Here is a 15,216-nt window from a genome sequence, read left to right as displayed (position 1 = left end):
ACTATTTATCTGATACAAGGCAAGTTTTGCAGTATTGAGCAAATACACACCTGATCAAGAACTTTCAGCACACCCCGTGTCTTCTCTCTGACAGCTCCTCCCTTGTTCCTGATGATCTCAATCAGCTTGCTGTGGTGCTTGTCCAAAGAAGCCAGGAATCGCGGTTGAAGTGGAACAGTAATAATCCTCATAAATTCAGCATTGATCTATATAAAACAAAATATCACAAGCAAATGTTATTACATTGTATATTACATATTACATTAAAACTGTGTGTTGTGTGAGATCTTTTTTGTGACTTTTTTTGTGACAGGACCTAAATATGCATTCTGAATTGCTTTGGCTTAATCAATATCATTTGATTTACAGGCCACCACTGACCTATTGCTACTGAAAAAGTTACTTACCTCATCCACTGTGAACAATGCAGGCCATCTCTCTTTCACCTCTTCCACTCCTGATTCCTTTGCCACAATTTCTTGTCTTCGCAGTGAAAAGGTCTTGTCCATTTTGTTCTTTATCACTGCATGATTGTTTCGCTTCCTCACTTCACTCAAAAGTGTCACTCTGTCATCTTCCAAATTATCTGGAGTCTCTCCAGTTGGAATGTCAGGAATGTGGTTGGCTTCTCCTCTCCTAGGTCTCTTTACTTTTTTTACTGGCAATGCATCCTCCGGAGCTTTGGACTTCAGTGAATTTGCAAGTAATTCAGCACATCCGATGCCCTTTAGCTGAGTTTTGATGGACTAAGAGTCTCATCCCACTCTCTAATGTGCTATGTGTGAGCTCAGTCCTGCGTGTTCTTTAATGAAGCAATAGGAGAAGATATTCGGTCTCAGTTAATGTAGTTTATTAAGCAGTAAAGGAATAAAATTACAGAGCTCTGGGTCTCAACTTCACGTCCCTGACGAACAACAAAGGTGTGTCAGTTCACGAAGTCTGACCTCCTGTCCTTTCCCTGACCCAGTATATTTGAGCGTAACAGAGTGTCATTGTGCACGCAAGGCGTTGTCCTCTTCTCATTGGCAGTTCCACTTCCTCCTTCACCACACCACGCCCCTGCCTCGTGTTAATCTGACTCCTTCCCGCTGGCGGTGGGGGCGTGGTTCCTGTTTTGAAAGACAAGAGAACAACACAACTCCCTACACGTGCTGTACCTTACTATCTGTATATCACTTTCTATTCTTTTTACCATATATGAAACTAATTATCTAAGCATTGCGGTATGTGCTCCCCAGACTTCATGTCTCTTCCTCTCCTGTACTTCTCCACTTCTGCAAAGCAAACACATTCAGATCAGCTGAAATCATCTCAGTATTCTCATTGTTCACACATCTAAAACTTATATAGTGAAACACAACTTATAGTAAAACACATAACATCATTCTATTCCCACCAGTTTGGTAGTTGCCCATTTTTGTCTTCAGCCGGCCTTTCCATCCATAGCAACCGTTGTATGAACCAGGTTCAGAGAGGCATGGATGCTTCTTGATTAGTGCTTCGGCTACGTCACTGAAGTCAGCATCTGTTGGGTAGGGTTTGTACTTGTAAATCTCTTCAGCTACCTTTTTCAGAATATCTGATATTGTTTTAGGACTTGGTGTCAATGGTCTCTTGTTTGACCTATACACTGAATTTCCCTTTTCTAACTGCAGTTCAGTGTCATAGGAGAATGTTGGTATCAGAAACTCTCTTGGCCACATCTGGGTTCTTATAGAGACAGAGCTGGAGGGTGAGGACAGGAGCTCTGTGTCATCTGTTTGAGTAGATTCTACCTCATCACAGACAGGGATGGCTGGGCTATCATCAGTTACTAGGATGACCTTGATAGTTGCCAAATTTTCAAGTTCAGTAGTAGATGTCAAGTTCACTAGTACATCTCCAAAGTCTCTGTCTTGGTACTGCAGTCTAAAATTGCCATTTAATCCTCACATCTTCCTGACTTGATTGATAAGCTCTTCCACTGTCTCTGGAATTCCACCAGGCAGAATTAGCTTCCTGGTGTCATCAGGATTTAAAATCACTCGCAACTTAGCTGGCCTTTTCTCTGCTATGTCAGCCCATCCAAAAGGATCTAGTAAAGACAAGAATAAAAATACAGTATTAGGTGTGGTACAAAATTAGCCATAACTTAGAGCCAATTCATAGTCAAAATTCTGGTGAAAAAATGAGACATTTCACAGTAAATATGAACTGAATATGTATGAATGAATGAATGAAATAATGAATGAATGAATGAATGAAAGAGAAAGGAAATTACCAATATTTGTGAAAATCAAACTGCTAAGGCCTAATGCTACCTTCAAAAAAAATATGCCTATTTCATTAGAATTAGGTCAGGAGCTGTTAGAGGAAAAGGGGACATTCTTGGCAAACTGGGTGCATTTTTTTCTGACAATTAAATAGACTAATAAAACAGAAGCAAGTGAAAAAATGAGAAAATTAATTGAGAAAACCTACACCCATTCATATACAACCTTATACATGTATCTCTTCAGAGAGATGATGCGCCGTCTGCCAACCATGTAGTGAGCCAGAGGGTAGGGATCTGTCAGTTCTTGCACCCCAACAAGCCGTAGTTCTTTAGTAGCAGATACGACTAAGTCATAGGCTCGATAATGCTTCAGGTACCAGGCATTCAGTTTTTTGACAATAAAAAATAGTGTCTCTTGTAGCACAATCATCAGTTTGTGAGGATGGCTGATGAGATCTTGACAAGTGGGCCAAAGTGCCTTCCAAGTTTTGCAGGTACACGGACAGTTTAAATGGATGCATGGATAGGAATGGCGGCGTCCATAATGTCTGTGTTCAAGCCTATAATGTTTAAGAAGCTCAGATCTTCGTGACACAGAGGCACCACAGTCTTTGCATCTCAACATTCATTGGAAGACTGGGAAAGAAAAAGAAGACCCACCTTACCCAGTTGCCACTTAATACAATTTACAAAATGCAGCATGGTAGATGTACATTTGCATTTAATCTAATGAAGCAGTTGTTATCAAGTTACTTCTTCATCAGGAAAGCAACACACTTAAAAGCTGGTAAATATTAATTTCTTCCTATATTAATTCAGAGTATTTAAAAGTTGTATTGAAATGTAAATCTTTTGAATTGATCAAACGATCCTGAAAATCTGCAGATACTCTGCAATAATTTAAAAGCTGGAGTAAGAGGTCATTTTGTATGAGACACAAAAATCAGTGATTTATTTTTTGGCATAATAACTGCAATCGCACTCTAACATTTTAAATCAATTTTTAACGTTATTTAAAACTCAATGAAATTATAAAATGTAAAAAACTAATGTCACTTAAACATACATGAAAATAATTTCCACAGTTGTTCATTTTGGGACTTACCAATTGTGACCTTTTCAGGAGCAAATCTGTAAACAGAAATGAAAGAATTCACATTTAGTTTTTGTTGGAACAGTTAGCATTATCCATAATTGTCACTACAGACAATACCAGGACATACTAGGCATACTGCTATACTGATACTGTACTGACAGAAAAGAGAATGGAATACAAATGGTTCTTTTTTTCTGTGGATCCTTTGGTACTGGGTCGCACAAAATGAATAAAACATTAATTGTCTATTTTATTTACATTTACTCTGCATGGTATTTTATTTGGGAAAAACATGGCTTCAAATATGCTTTGGCTCCAAAACTGCCTATCATATCCCCTGACAATCGAGCCTGCTAAAAGTGACACACAAACAACCATCATCTAACACATTTGCTCCCTGCCTGGCTCATTGAAACAGCCTATCATATCCCTGAACGCTCCGAGTGACAGGCAAACAGCCAATCATTTGACAGTTGTGTAGTTCGGTTGCGGCATCACCATGTGTGTTTGTTGACATCAGAACAGCATGTAGTGAGAGCATGAGCGCTGAGGGAGAGGGAATTACAAACAAAAAAGGAGGTGTGTTATTTAGGGTACAAAGTAAAGGTAACCGGTAGACTACTATTGTACGTCTGCCCCAATTCTGAAGCAGCGGCGGCAATAATCAAGTAACGGTGAACATAGCGGAAACCCCGCATCATAACAGTAAACTCTCTCACATTATCACACACTTTCACTGTCTCCCATTCTCTTTCGTGTCCGCTCCACAAATCACAATCACTCTCGTTCACCTCGGACCCCACCCCACACACACCCGGCTCTGTTTTGAAACCGGTCAGTGGTGCAAAAAATATTAATTTAGCCAACGCGTTTAATTGCCGTCGGATCGAGGAAAAGGGGTGCATGATAAAATGGCTCAAGTTACATGCTTTAACCAAGCGAGATGCTTCTGTGAAAACATAGCGGCGGGTGAGAGACAAGGAAGACGAGACGTTGCGCTTGTCACCCGGTTACATTATGAGATACGTATTAAATACAAGTTTTGATAAGTTGTCCGTTTTACCCAAATGTTCAGGCCTCTTATCGCGGAGTTTCACCGTCTTTGCCTCACTCACCTCTGCTGCAGGGACAACTCGGTGTGTGTGTGTGTGTGTGTGTGCGTGAAGCGCGGGCCTGCCTGCAGCAAGCCGCTCCCGCTTCTAGTATGCTGCATTCAAGCTATACAGTAAAAGGGGCCTTATCACACTAAATAATAAGCGTAAGCGCTTATTCTTTCATGACATGACTGAACAATAACATTAGCAACGACATTAACTTTGCACTTGTCAAAAGGAAGCATCGCCCTCTGCATGTCAAATAAATGCAAACCTGGTTTAGCTAGCGTTAGCATTAGCGCACAAAACACAAAGGCAGTCTTTAAGATAATTTTAGTTCTCTATCCTGTAACTAATCATAACTATGCCTAGCAAGCCCACATTGCCCCTAAAACATCTCAATTTTGAATTCTTACCTTGTTTTAAAGAGTTTCCACGCACGACAGACGGTCCACACCTTCGATGCGAGGGGCCAGTAATGGCGGACAGCAAACTCAAGAAGAGCGATCTGACGTGACGTCACATGGTCACGTGACAAGGAAACCTCCGGTTTGAAGTGAAAATACCATTTAAGAAGGATTGTTTCATTTCATTTTGTCCAGGGGGAGTGTCGTTTGCTTTGAAGCAAACTGGAAAAATCAGATTTAACCCAGAAACCATGATTTCTCATTAGACCAATTTAAAAATGCACTTTAAAGGAATGACACAGTCGTTTCACTTTTTTCAGTGTATATAGAGAAACACAACTTATAGTAAAACACATAAAATCATTCTATTCCCAACAGTATATGTATCCGAGCATTGTGAGACGCAACTAGTTGATATGTAGAACAATCCCGTATCGTGTGCGGTATACTGTTCCAGATGTCACTGCCTTTGACTGAAAGAACATTTTGTCCAGAAGTAGTCCATTGGTACGGCACTTCGCAATCTCCTCTGGTTGCCGCCCTGGTAGCTCTGCCACTAGAGGAAATTAGTTTGAAATGATCACTTAGTGGGGGTGGTGCAAGTCCATGCAGTGTCTTATACACAGTACAGGCATATTTAAAAGTTTTAAAATTATCAAAGCTCAGAAAGCTGTGTGTGACAGTGGTGATAAGAGAGTGGTTTACAGTCAAATACTTTCAAAGCTCTCTTATATAATGATTCTATCAGTTTGAGGTTGTTACCAGTGAGTGTCCAGTTAGTGAAACAATACTCGAAATGAGAAAAATATCATAGCATGCAAAAACATTCTGGCCGCATTTACTGTCAGCAATGCCCTGATGTGTTTGAAGTTAGCTAGATTGAGTTTTATTATTTTAGAGATGTTTATAATATGATTTTTGAAAGTGAGGGAGGAGTCTAGAGTGACACCAAGGTATTTAAATTCATGTACCAGCTCAAGCTCCTCTCCTTCCAGAAGTACTTTTGAGTTTGTGGTCTTTAACGGATGTACTGAACCTTGTGGGACAACAACTGAACACTCCTGATAAGCCGAAGCGACACCGTTGACGACAACACACTGTTTTCTGTTGGCTAAATATGATGTCATCCATAGAAGGGCTTGTTCTGAGAAGTTAAAGTGAGTGAGTTTAGCTAAAAGGATTCTGTGGTCAACGGTGTCAAACGCTTTTTTAAAGTCTGAAAACACGGCTCCAACACATCCATTAGTATCAAGGTAACCTTTATTTCTCTCTAAAAACACACTGATTGCCGACTCTGTTGAGTGGTTGGCACGAAATCCAAATTGAATGGAGTGCAAAGGGGTGTGGCTTTTGTTCAGATGTTCAATTAGTAATTTTACTACCCATTTTTCTATGATTTTTGACATGACAGGCAGGATGCTAACTGGCCTGTAGTTGTTTATGTCAGTTTTGACTCCTGATTTAAAAATAGGACTGACCACAGCCACTTTCCAAGCAGAGGGGACAATACAGTGTTTGATAGATAGGTTTATTATGTGTGTGATTGGACATATCAACGCATCTGCCGCTGAGTAACACCTGGATGACAGCTGGCTATGAGCTGCTAGGCTTTGTGCCGTCGGCGCGGCACCACTGATAGCTGATGTCGGGTAGCCTTGCTTGGAGGCAACGTCGCTGGCCCCCCTGTTCCACCCTGACATCGGGCACCGAACACCATCAAGCTCCATGCCAACAGGACGGACATTGGGGAGACACAGCTGCTGAAACAATGGGGGAGGTAAGTGGAGCAGAGCTAGTAGGTTGCTAGCCATGCTAGTTGTTAGCTCCGTTGGATAAGCTGTTGCGGTGCTGCAGGTAGCCAGGTGTGCCAAGCTGTTGTTAGCTTCTAGCTGCTGTGATGTTAGCCCTAGCGTTTGTGGGCCAGGGTTTACCTCCACATTGTCAGCTACAAGTGCCATGAGTGTCAAATAAAAAAGCCTTCGGAATACATTAGCTGGGGTAGTTGTCTGGGGTCTGCCCATTGGTCCGACAGCCCATTATTCTGACAACCCATTGTTCCAACCATATTAAATCTATTGTTCCGAAATCATCATGATGCCCTGTGGTTAAGGTCTGGTTAGGTTTAGGCACAAAAACCACTTGGTTAGGGTTAGGAAAAGATCATGGTGTGGGTTAAAATGAAAAAGAAAGTGGCAAACATAAGCCGTGAGCCTGCTTCGCCTCAAGCCTTTCCCAGCTGACCCAGAGCCGGTCGCAGCGCACCATCAAGGCAGAAATATGCCCGCCAGGAGCCGTTCAGCACCGCGGAAAGCTCCCCACACAACCCAGACCCCAGAGTTAATAACAGGAGGTTATGGTGTTTCATTCTCTCCTCTCTATGACACTTGTATCTCGACCAGTAGCCTACTTTTGTTGCGTTTGCTGATCCTCTATGGTACACAAATACAGTATAGCCTAGTATAATCACACATCTGAACAACGGGACGTCGGACTAATGGGATGTCGGACCAATGGGCTGTCGGACCAATGACATGGCACCGATGCCCTGGCTCGTCCGTCATGCAGGATTATAGAGTACAGAAGGTGCTGACTCACGGGTGCTGGGGAGAAGAAGTTGTCCTTGTTGTTTTTAGTTGTTAGTCGCTGCCGTGTTGATAATAAAAGCAAGCATAGTGTAAAAGCAACACTAGATGTCCAACTATAAGATGGAGTTGATGTTTTCAGCACACACGCAGTACCTGCCACACTGTGAGTGTGCTCAGCAGCCATCTTGGATCTTGTGCCTACTGCACCACTGCTGACAGGTGATTACCAATGACTGTCAAGTGACAGCACAAGGGGTCACTGGAATAGCAGCAGCAACAGCAGCAGCATCAGTTTATAGACATATATATTTTATGTATCTTTGTCTTTTTACGATGTACTTATTTACTGTAACGAATTAATTTCTAATAAAGTCAGAAACGTGACTAGGATGTCAAGCAGTTTGTCTGTGCCCCTCCTTCTGTGTCGTCCTCTCATACAGTCTCCACCATGGTACTGTGTGGGGATGTTCCAATCGTTTAGAGAGAGAGGTATGCGTGCACAATTTCTTCATTGACACAGAGATGAGAATTTTTTTTTGGCTAAAGTCAGCAGGAGTAACCTTAGACTCACTACAGACTACAACAACAAAAATATGTGAGTTATCATTCTCAAATACTGTATTACTACATTTCCATAAACAAAGACCACACTATTGGGAAGCTCAGTGTTAGGTTTATTAAAAATAAGGAACAGGGAAAAGCTTGCAAAACCCAGGGAGTTGAGACAGAAATGGTTAGGCACACCTATATATGCCTGAGTCTGACGTTGTCTTGTGAGATAAGGTGTGCTCTTTGTTCCCCATCTTAAGGAGCTTCATTAGTTGTGAATGTTTGACAAAGTATGACAAGTGGCATCAGTTTTAATTGAATCTGTTTGAAGTTGTCTAATGGATATGTAATGAGTGTATACATGTCCAGTAAGTATAAAGTGTTCCCAAGTTGTTGTGTGTGGGAAGTAAACTCAGTCACTGCAGGCACATTTTGGTGCAGGCCAGTTTGCCAAGACCAAACAGGGCAGGACAAGGCTTAGAGCAGATTTAATTCCCACCATCTTTGTTTATCATGCTGTGAGTGCCCCTGCACCACAATGCACCCCTGGACCAAGATTATAATAGTTTTGGATTTTTCATTATGGTTTAATTTTATTTAGTTTTGACTTTTTTTTTCCCTCTAATTCAGTTAGTTTTAATTAGTTTTTAGGGCTGGTTTGCTAGTTTTTGTTAGTTTTCATTTTTCCTAAATGCTTAGTTTTAGTTTAGTTTTTATTAGTTTTAGTTTTTTCATACTTTGGGTTATTTGTCAGGCGCAGGATTCAAAAAGATTAGAGTAAGTATTGTGTAATAAAACTCAACAAAAGATACCATTTTAAAATATTTATTCAGTTACTGTTGAGCAACCAACCAATCTGAAAAAATAATATGAACAGACCAAAATTACCAACTCAAAAATAAATTAAGAACTAGGCTGCTCAGCACTAGATGCAGGTGTTTTTTTGACATATCAGTACAGTATAGATTAACAATACAGTAGTACCTCACGTGTTGTATTGTATTTAACATCATAAAGTGAATACAGTGAATGTTTTGAACACTTAAAGTGCACATCTATCTGGTAGTGCACAGAGCCAGACAGCTGATAATATCCTTCTCTTCCTCAGCTTGATGCTGATGTGCTTAGCTTTTCTATGTTAACCTTACAATGCCTTCTGTCCAACATTGGTTCTTTGGCAGCAACAGAACTGGTTCAGTATAGGGCACTGGTAGAAACATCCAGTTGTCAACAACTTGTTAACATTTTTCCACAACTGTCACAACTTTTGACATATAACCTTATGGGATCCACTCTGATGTTCATGAGTGTGTGTGTGTGTGTGTGTGTGTGTGTGTGTGTGTGTGTGAGTGAGAGAAAGAGAGTGATGGGTGTACTTCAGTCAAGCAACAATTTCTTGTTGATCTTGAGGAAAACACGCTGCTCCAGAGATGTGGTTGTTCTGTTCCTCAGGCCAGATGACAACAGTCCACACACTGAGAAGATGTGCTCCACAAAGGCTTGTGAGGCAGGGGCACTAACTAGATCTAGTGCCACAGGGGCAAGTTTTGGATAGACAGCCTCTCTTGATCTCCAGAACTGCAATGGTGTCTCATTAAACACACCCTGTTTGACGTCGTCGCCATACTTCTTCATTTCGGTCAACAGACTGTCGGCTCCCTCAGGCTCATTTGTCAGTGACGCATTGACCTCCATACGGGAGGCAAGGAAGCGGTATTTCTGAAGGACAGTAGGAGGGGAGTGTGCTGCAGTTTGAGTGGCAATGACATTATCCTGAGAAGGAGTTGCTGGGTTATACTGAGCTGCCAGGTTCTGCACTAAAGACTGTGCTGCCCTCCTCAGTGGCACCGTGTCTGGTGTTTGAAGAATCAGTGAAACACTTGGATCCAGTAGGTAGGCTGCTGCTGGTGTAGCATCAAACTGTGGGGAATCAGGGCTAAGAATGGCAGCAAAACGTTCTCGCAAGGACTTCAGCAGCACTTGAGCTAACTGCTTCCCAGCAGCAGTCGTCAGCAGGTGTGCCTCAAGGTTGAGCAGACATGGCACTACTTGTGAGAGTGACTGGCTGTCACTCTGAAGCTGGTCTGTGTGAATGGCAAAGGGCTCAAGCAGCTTGACAAGGTTTTCCAGCTTAGCCCAATCGCTTGTGAAAAGTGTGTCCATGCCCAGCTCCTCAAGTACTTGGTTATGTTCAGTTCTGATCTCCAGCAGCCTTCTCAGCATATCAAAAGGGTGCTACAATCTCGGACTAGAGTTTGGTGCCAGTCAGAGTCGGGTCTGACAAATAATAATACTTTAAACTTAAAACAAACAGACCTTAAACCTGCACAACCACACTTGCTTAAAGGAGCAGTCCAAAATACAATTCACAATTAAACATTTACAACACAACACCAGATTCAGTTTTCTTCCTTGTATTTTACAGTTCATTGAATTGGGCGACAGTCCATTCCATATAATCCAGTCCTTGCATTCAATCCATCCAATTCAATCCATTCCCGTATCCCCCAGCTTTGACAGAAAAGATTAATCCATTCCGGGTTTTACCACGGATCCCACCCTACAAGCGACCAGGAAAACAACAATTTGACAAGCGCACAGAGAAATACATTAATAAATAATTGTTCAGACACTGTACCTCCCATCAGTAGAGTCTGGGTTAGTCGGGGATGACACGGCAGTCACGGAGCTCGGTACTCTGTGGAGTTATTAAATCATATGTTTACCGTGGGACAACAGGCAAGTGAACGCTCGGCATGCTAAAGATGCTAAAGTGGCTGGCTCTTACCGTGAGGCTATGATCGATTGATTAAACGGCACGTAATTCAGCAGCAGGTAAGAGTTGTCAACATGTGTCCGGTGTGTCTGTGTTTCTCCGTAGTAGTGAAACGCGAGTGATTGGGGGGTTTTGAATTACTACGCGGGTTTGGTGGCATATGGTTATTGGATGAATGGAGATGAGAGATGGGCGTGAACGGCTGGATTTGTAAATGGAAAATGACGTCAAAACAGCTGGGTCGCCACACTCCTCCCCCCTTCGCGAAAGCCAACCAAAGGTAAGGCGCTGTGGTCATCCTGTCATAAGTTTAGCCTCTGAGATATATAAACAATTGAACACGAGTTACATTCCAAAACTTGTGTTAAGGGGGTCGCTTTCAGAATCAGAGGAGCAGTCAGGGTAATCATCCTCTTGTCCTCCTGCAGGTCCATCCCTTCCAGCACGAGAAGCAGGATATGGAGTGTCTGAGAACCCCAGGAAGTTCTCTTCATCAGAGTCCTCCAGAAAGATCTCTAAAACACGCTGGTGCTCCCGCTTCTCCAGCTCTTGAGCAGTGGGGTAGCAGGGCTTCAGCCGTGAAATGTGGACAACCTTCAGGTCCTGCCCAGAATCCTCCAGAACCACTTGATAGTTCACTGGTTCTACCTGTTGCACCACTCGATAAGGCCCTTGCCATTTAGGGGCTAACTTGGCAGTGAAGGATTTTTTGGCTTTGGAGAGGGGATGGGCTCGGACCCAAACTCAGTCTCACGGCTGAAACTCCATGTCTCGTCGGTTCTTGTCATAGTTTCTTTTCTGCCTACATCTCGCAGAATCCATGTTCTTTTTGACAAAGGAACTCAGATCTTCCAGCTGGGCAACCTTGGCATAAGCAGGGGTGTCTGGAGCAGACTCTCGGGGTTGCAGCATGACATCCAGGGGTCCTCTCAGTGGCCGACTGAGATTCAGCTCTGCAGGAGAAACCCCAGTGGTCTCCTGGACGGCGGAGTTGATGGCAAAGCGGAACTCCGAGAGATACTTGTCCCAGTGCTTGTGCTGGTTCCCGACATAGGAGGCGATCATGGCTTTTAAGGTACGGTTCACTCTCTCAGTAAGGTTGGTCTGGGGATGATAAGCCGATGTCATTTTGTGTCCCACATTCCAGGTTCTGCACACTGATTGGAAGACTGAGGCGACGAACTGTGATCCACGGTCAGAAAGAATGAAATCCGGGAGGCCCCATCTGGTGAAGATGTCTTTCACTACTACTTGGGATATGGCTTCTGCCGTGGCTTTTCGCAAGGGGAATAACTCCACCCATTTGGAGTAATAGTCCACAAAAACCAAGAGGTACACATTTTGCTTGGAGCTCTTGGGAAATGGACCCATCAAGTCCATGCCCAGCATCTCCCACGGGCGTTGGATCAGAGTTTGCTGCAGTTTGCCAGCCAGTCTGCGGTTTTCAGGTTTGTAGGCTTGACAAACTTGGCAGTTCTGCACATGATGCCGTACATCCAGGCTCAACTGGGGCCAGTAGACCAGGTGTTGTAGTCTCCGGTAGGTTTTATGCCTCCCCAGATGACCAGAGAGGGGGTCCTGGTGAAAATACTCCAGAAGTTGCTCTCTGAAGCCGGGAGGTATGTAGAGCTGGTAGACGGTTTTGTAGGGGAGGGTGACCACACGGTAGATGAGATCCTCCATTATGCAAAGGGAAGTATTTGAGTTGATGATGACCTTGTCGTTCTCCACAACCTTTTTATACAGGGCTTGGCATTCAGGGTCCTCCTGCTGCACCTTCCATAAGGCCTCAATGGAGAGAGGAAGTTCTTTTGACGGTCCTGAGGAGACAGACATGACGGAAGCACATACAGGTAGAGAGGGCTGATTTCCTGTTGGGGCTCGAGAGAGAGCATCTGGCACAGTGTTATATTTCCCTTTCCTGTATTCAACGGTGAAGGTGAATTCTTGCAGCCGGAGTGCCCACCGGATGAGCTGAGTGCTGGGTTTGGTGGTTTTAAAAACCCACAGGAGAGAGGCGTGATTGGTAACCACTGTGAAGAGGCGTCCTTCCAGGTAAGTTCTCCACTTCTCCAGAGCCCACACCACAGCCAAGCATTCCAGTTCGGTGGCAGCGTAATTCCTCTCAGCTGAATTTAGGTTGCGGCTGGCGAACGCGAGGACTTCCTCTGATCCCGGATCAGATTTCTGGACCAGCACTGCTCCAAGCCCCACTTTGCTGGCATCCGTGTAAACCACAAAAGGAGCGTTGAAGTTTGGGTGTCCCAGGACAGGTGGGTGGACCAGATGTTCTTTCAGGGTGTCAAATGCAACTTGGCAGGCAGGTGACCAGAGGAACCTGGCTCCTTTTTTCTTCAGGGCATTGAGTGGCTCCGCGATCTTTGAGAAGTTGGGGACGAACCGATGGTACCACCCCACCATTCCAAGGAACCTCTGCACCACCTTCAGTTTCGCACAGCTTCTGTCTTGTCCGGGTCAACATGGACCCCAGCAGCAGATACAATGTGACCCAGAAATTTCAGTGATATCCTGAACAGTTTGCTTTTTTTCATGTTTACAGAGAGGCCAGCCCTGCGGAGCTTGTCCAGGACAGCTTGGACATCACCAAAATGTTGCTCCCAGGATGGGGAGAAGATAATTATGTCATCCAGATAGACGAAGCAGATGACGCCTTTCAGTTCGCCTAGGGCTCTCTCCATGAGCCTTTGGAATGTTGCCGGTGCATTTTTCAGTCCAAAGGGCATGACTTTAAATTGATACAGACCCAGAGGGCAGATGAAAGCTGTCATTTCCCGCACCTCAGGGTCCATTTCCACCTGCCAATACCCACTATTCAAATCCAAGGAAGAGAAGACCACAGCACCTGCGAGGCTATCTAGTATTTCCTGGATGGTGGGAATGGGGTAGGCATCAGTGATGGTGTTCTCATTCACTTTCCGGTAGACCACACAAAACCTTGGTTTTCCAATCTTCCGTGGAATCAACACTACCGGAGAAGCCCAAGCCGAGCAAGAAGGTTCGATGACATCATCCTGTAGCATGTCATCAAGGAGTTCCTTCATTATCTTCAGCTTTGGAGGGGAGACACGATAAGGTTTCTGTTGAATGGGAAGTGGATGAGTGAGATAGATTTCATGTTTCAACAGGTCAGTGCGTCCCACTTTTGTTGTGCAGACATCGGTGTTGTTGTGTAACAGGGTTTCTAGACGGATTTTCCCCTGTCCCTCCAGATGAGACTCCTGGATGGCTTGCTGTAGCAATTGTGAGTCTTCCCCAGAGGTCAGAGAAGGGAATAGTGCATAGGCCGATGGAGCTTCCACCGAAAAGAAAGCAACATAGTTGCCAGACTCCCCCTCCCTCAGCGGAGAGGCCTCTGCACAGAAGAAAAACCTCCTCTTGTCATCATCCCGGAACCAGTATGTCCCCCCTGCCACATCAATCTGCATACCTGAGAAAAACACAAAATCCAAGCCAAGCAGAGCAGGAAATGCCAAAGCAGTGGAATCTAGCACGGCCACAGCCACCAGCCAAGTCTTCCCCTGCAAGGTCACCTCTAATTCTACCCATCCAAGAGGCTTCCTGGGCTCCCCATCAGCCAGATAGAGTGGATCACCTGTCCAAGGGCAAAGTCCGTCGCCAGGAGCCTTGATACTCTCCCATACCTGTTCGCTGAGCAGTGTATAGGTCGACCCCGTGTCCACCACGGCTTTGCCACTCCAGTTCCGAACAGCCACCATCACCTTTAACAATCGAGGCAAGGCCGTGCCACAGCTCCCTCCAGGGCCGCTGAACTCCCCCAATCCCCTCACGAAAGAATGAAAGGGAACACATGACGCTGGCTGTGCTGCCTGTTGCGTCAAGGTACTGAAGGGCGGGCCTGCTCGTCTGCAAAACGGGAGGACTGTGTATGTGGCTGTTGACTGCGGGGGGGTGGGCAGGACTGCTGAGAGTTGGAGGGTGCCTGTTGCTCCTGAGGGTGGGGCTGTCGAGGGCGGAAGGATGGCTGTTGCTGTTGAGGGTGGGACAAATGTGAAGACTGTGGTTGGGAGGGTGGTTGATGCTGCTGAGAGTGTGACTGAGGAGAGGGCTTAACCTTCTTAGAGTGGTTGTAATTGGGACATGAGAATGGAGCATGACTGCCTTTACACCTCCAGCAGTAAGGATGAGCAGGCTCCGGAGTCACAGGAGGGGGGGAAGCCTGTGGGGTGGGGACAGGGTTTACCTCAGTTGGAGCCCTAGTGGTGTTAGGGTGGTACCGCCGGGATGCCGCTGTCTGTGCTTCCTTCTCTCTGTCCTTTTCCAGCTGTTGTCCAAGCCTCACCAGAGCATCCACTGTATTCACTCTGCCCCGCAGCTGGCTGGCCATACGAGGGTGGATGTTCCTGAGGATGAGCTTCATAACTGCACCCTCTGTGATGTCTGGCTTCCAGGGGCGGCACACATGATAAAAACATG

The 15,216-nt window shown here is 44.8% G+C and overlaps 2 protein-coding genes across 3 annotated transcripts in view; one reads left to right on the top strand and one right to left on the bottom strand.

The window, feature by feature from the left end:
• LOC117251103 (rho guanine nucleotide exchange factor 2-like) overlaps nucleotides 1-15,216 on the top strand; it is a 377,871-nt gene that overhangs the window by 85,533 nt on the left and 277,122 nt on the right. The window lies entirely within an intron of this gene.
• LOC117248746 (zinc finger BED domain-containing protein 4-like) lies at nucleotides 8,895-11,440 on the bottom strand. The gene is made up of 4 exons (XM_078175988.1): nucleotides 11,410-11,440; nucleotides 11,111-11,309; nucleotides 10,533-10,545; nucleotides 8,895-10,220 (listed from the first exon to the last, which is right to left on the bottom strand). Exons 1-4 carry the CDS (start codon nucleotides 11,438-11,440, stop codon nucleotides 9,363-9,365), a joined length of 1,101 nt encoding a protein of 366 aa, XP_078032114.1. The 3' UTR covers nucleotides 8,895-9,362.

This window comes from Epinephelus lanceolatus, chromosome 16 (genome assembly GCF_041903045.1).
Source record: "Epinephelus lanceolatus isolate andai-2023 chromosome 16, ASM4190304v1, whole genome shotgun sequence".
Classification (NCBI taxonomy): Eukaryota; Metazoa; Chordata; class Actinopteri; order Perciformes; family Serranidae; genus Epinephelus; species Epinephelus lanceolatus.
The sequence above is the reverse complement of the archived record's forward strand: the minus strand, read 5'-3'. Positions and strand labels throughout refer to the sequence as shown.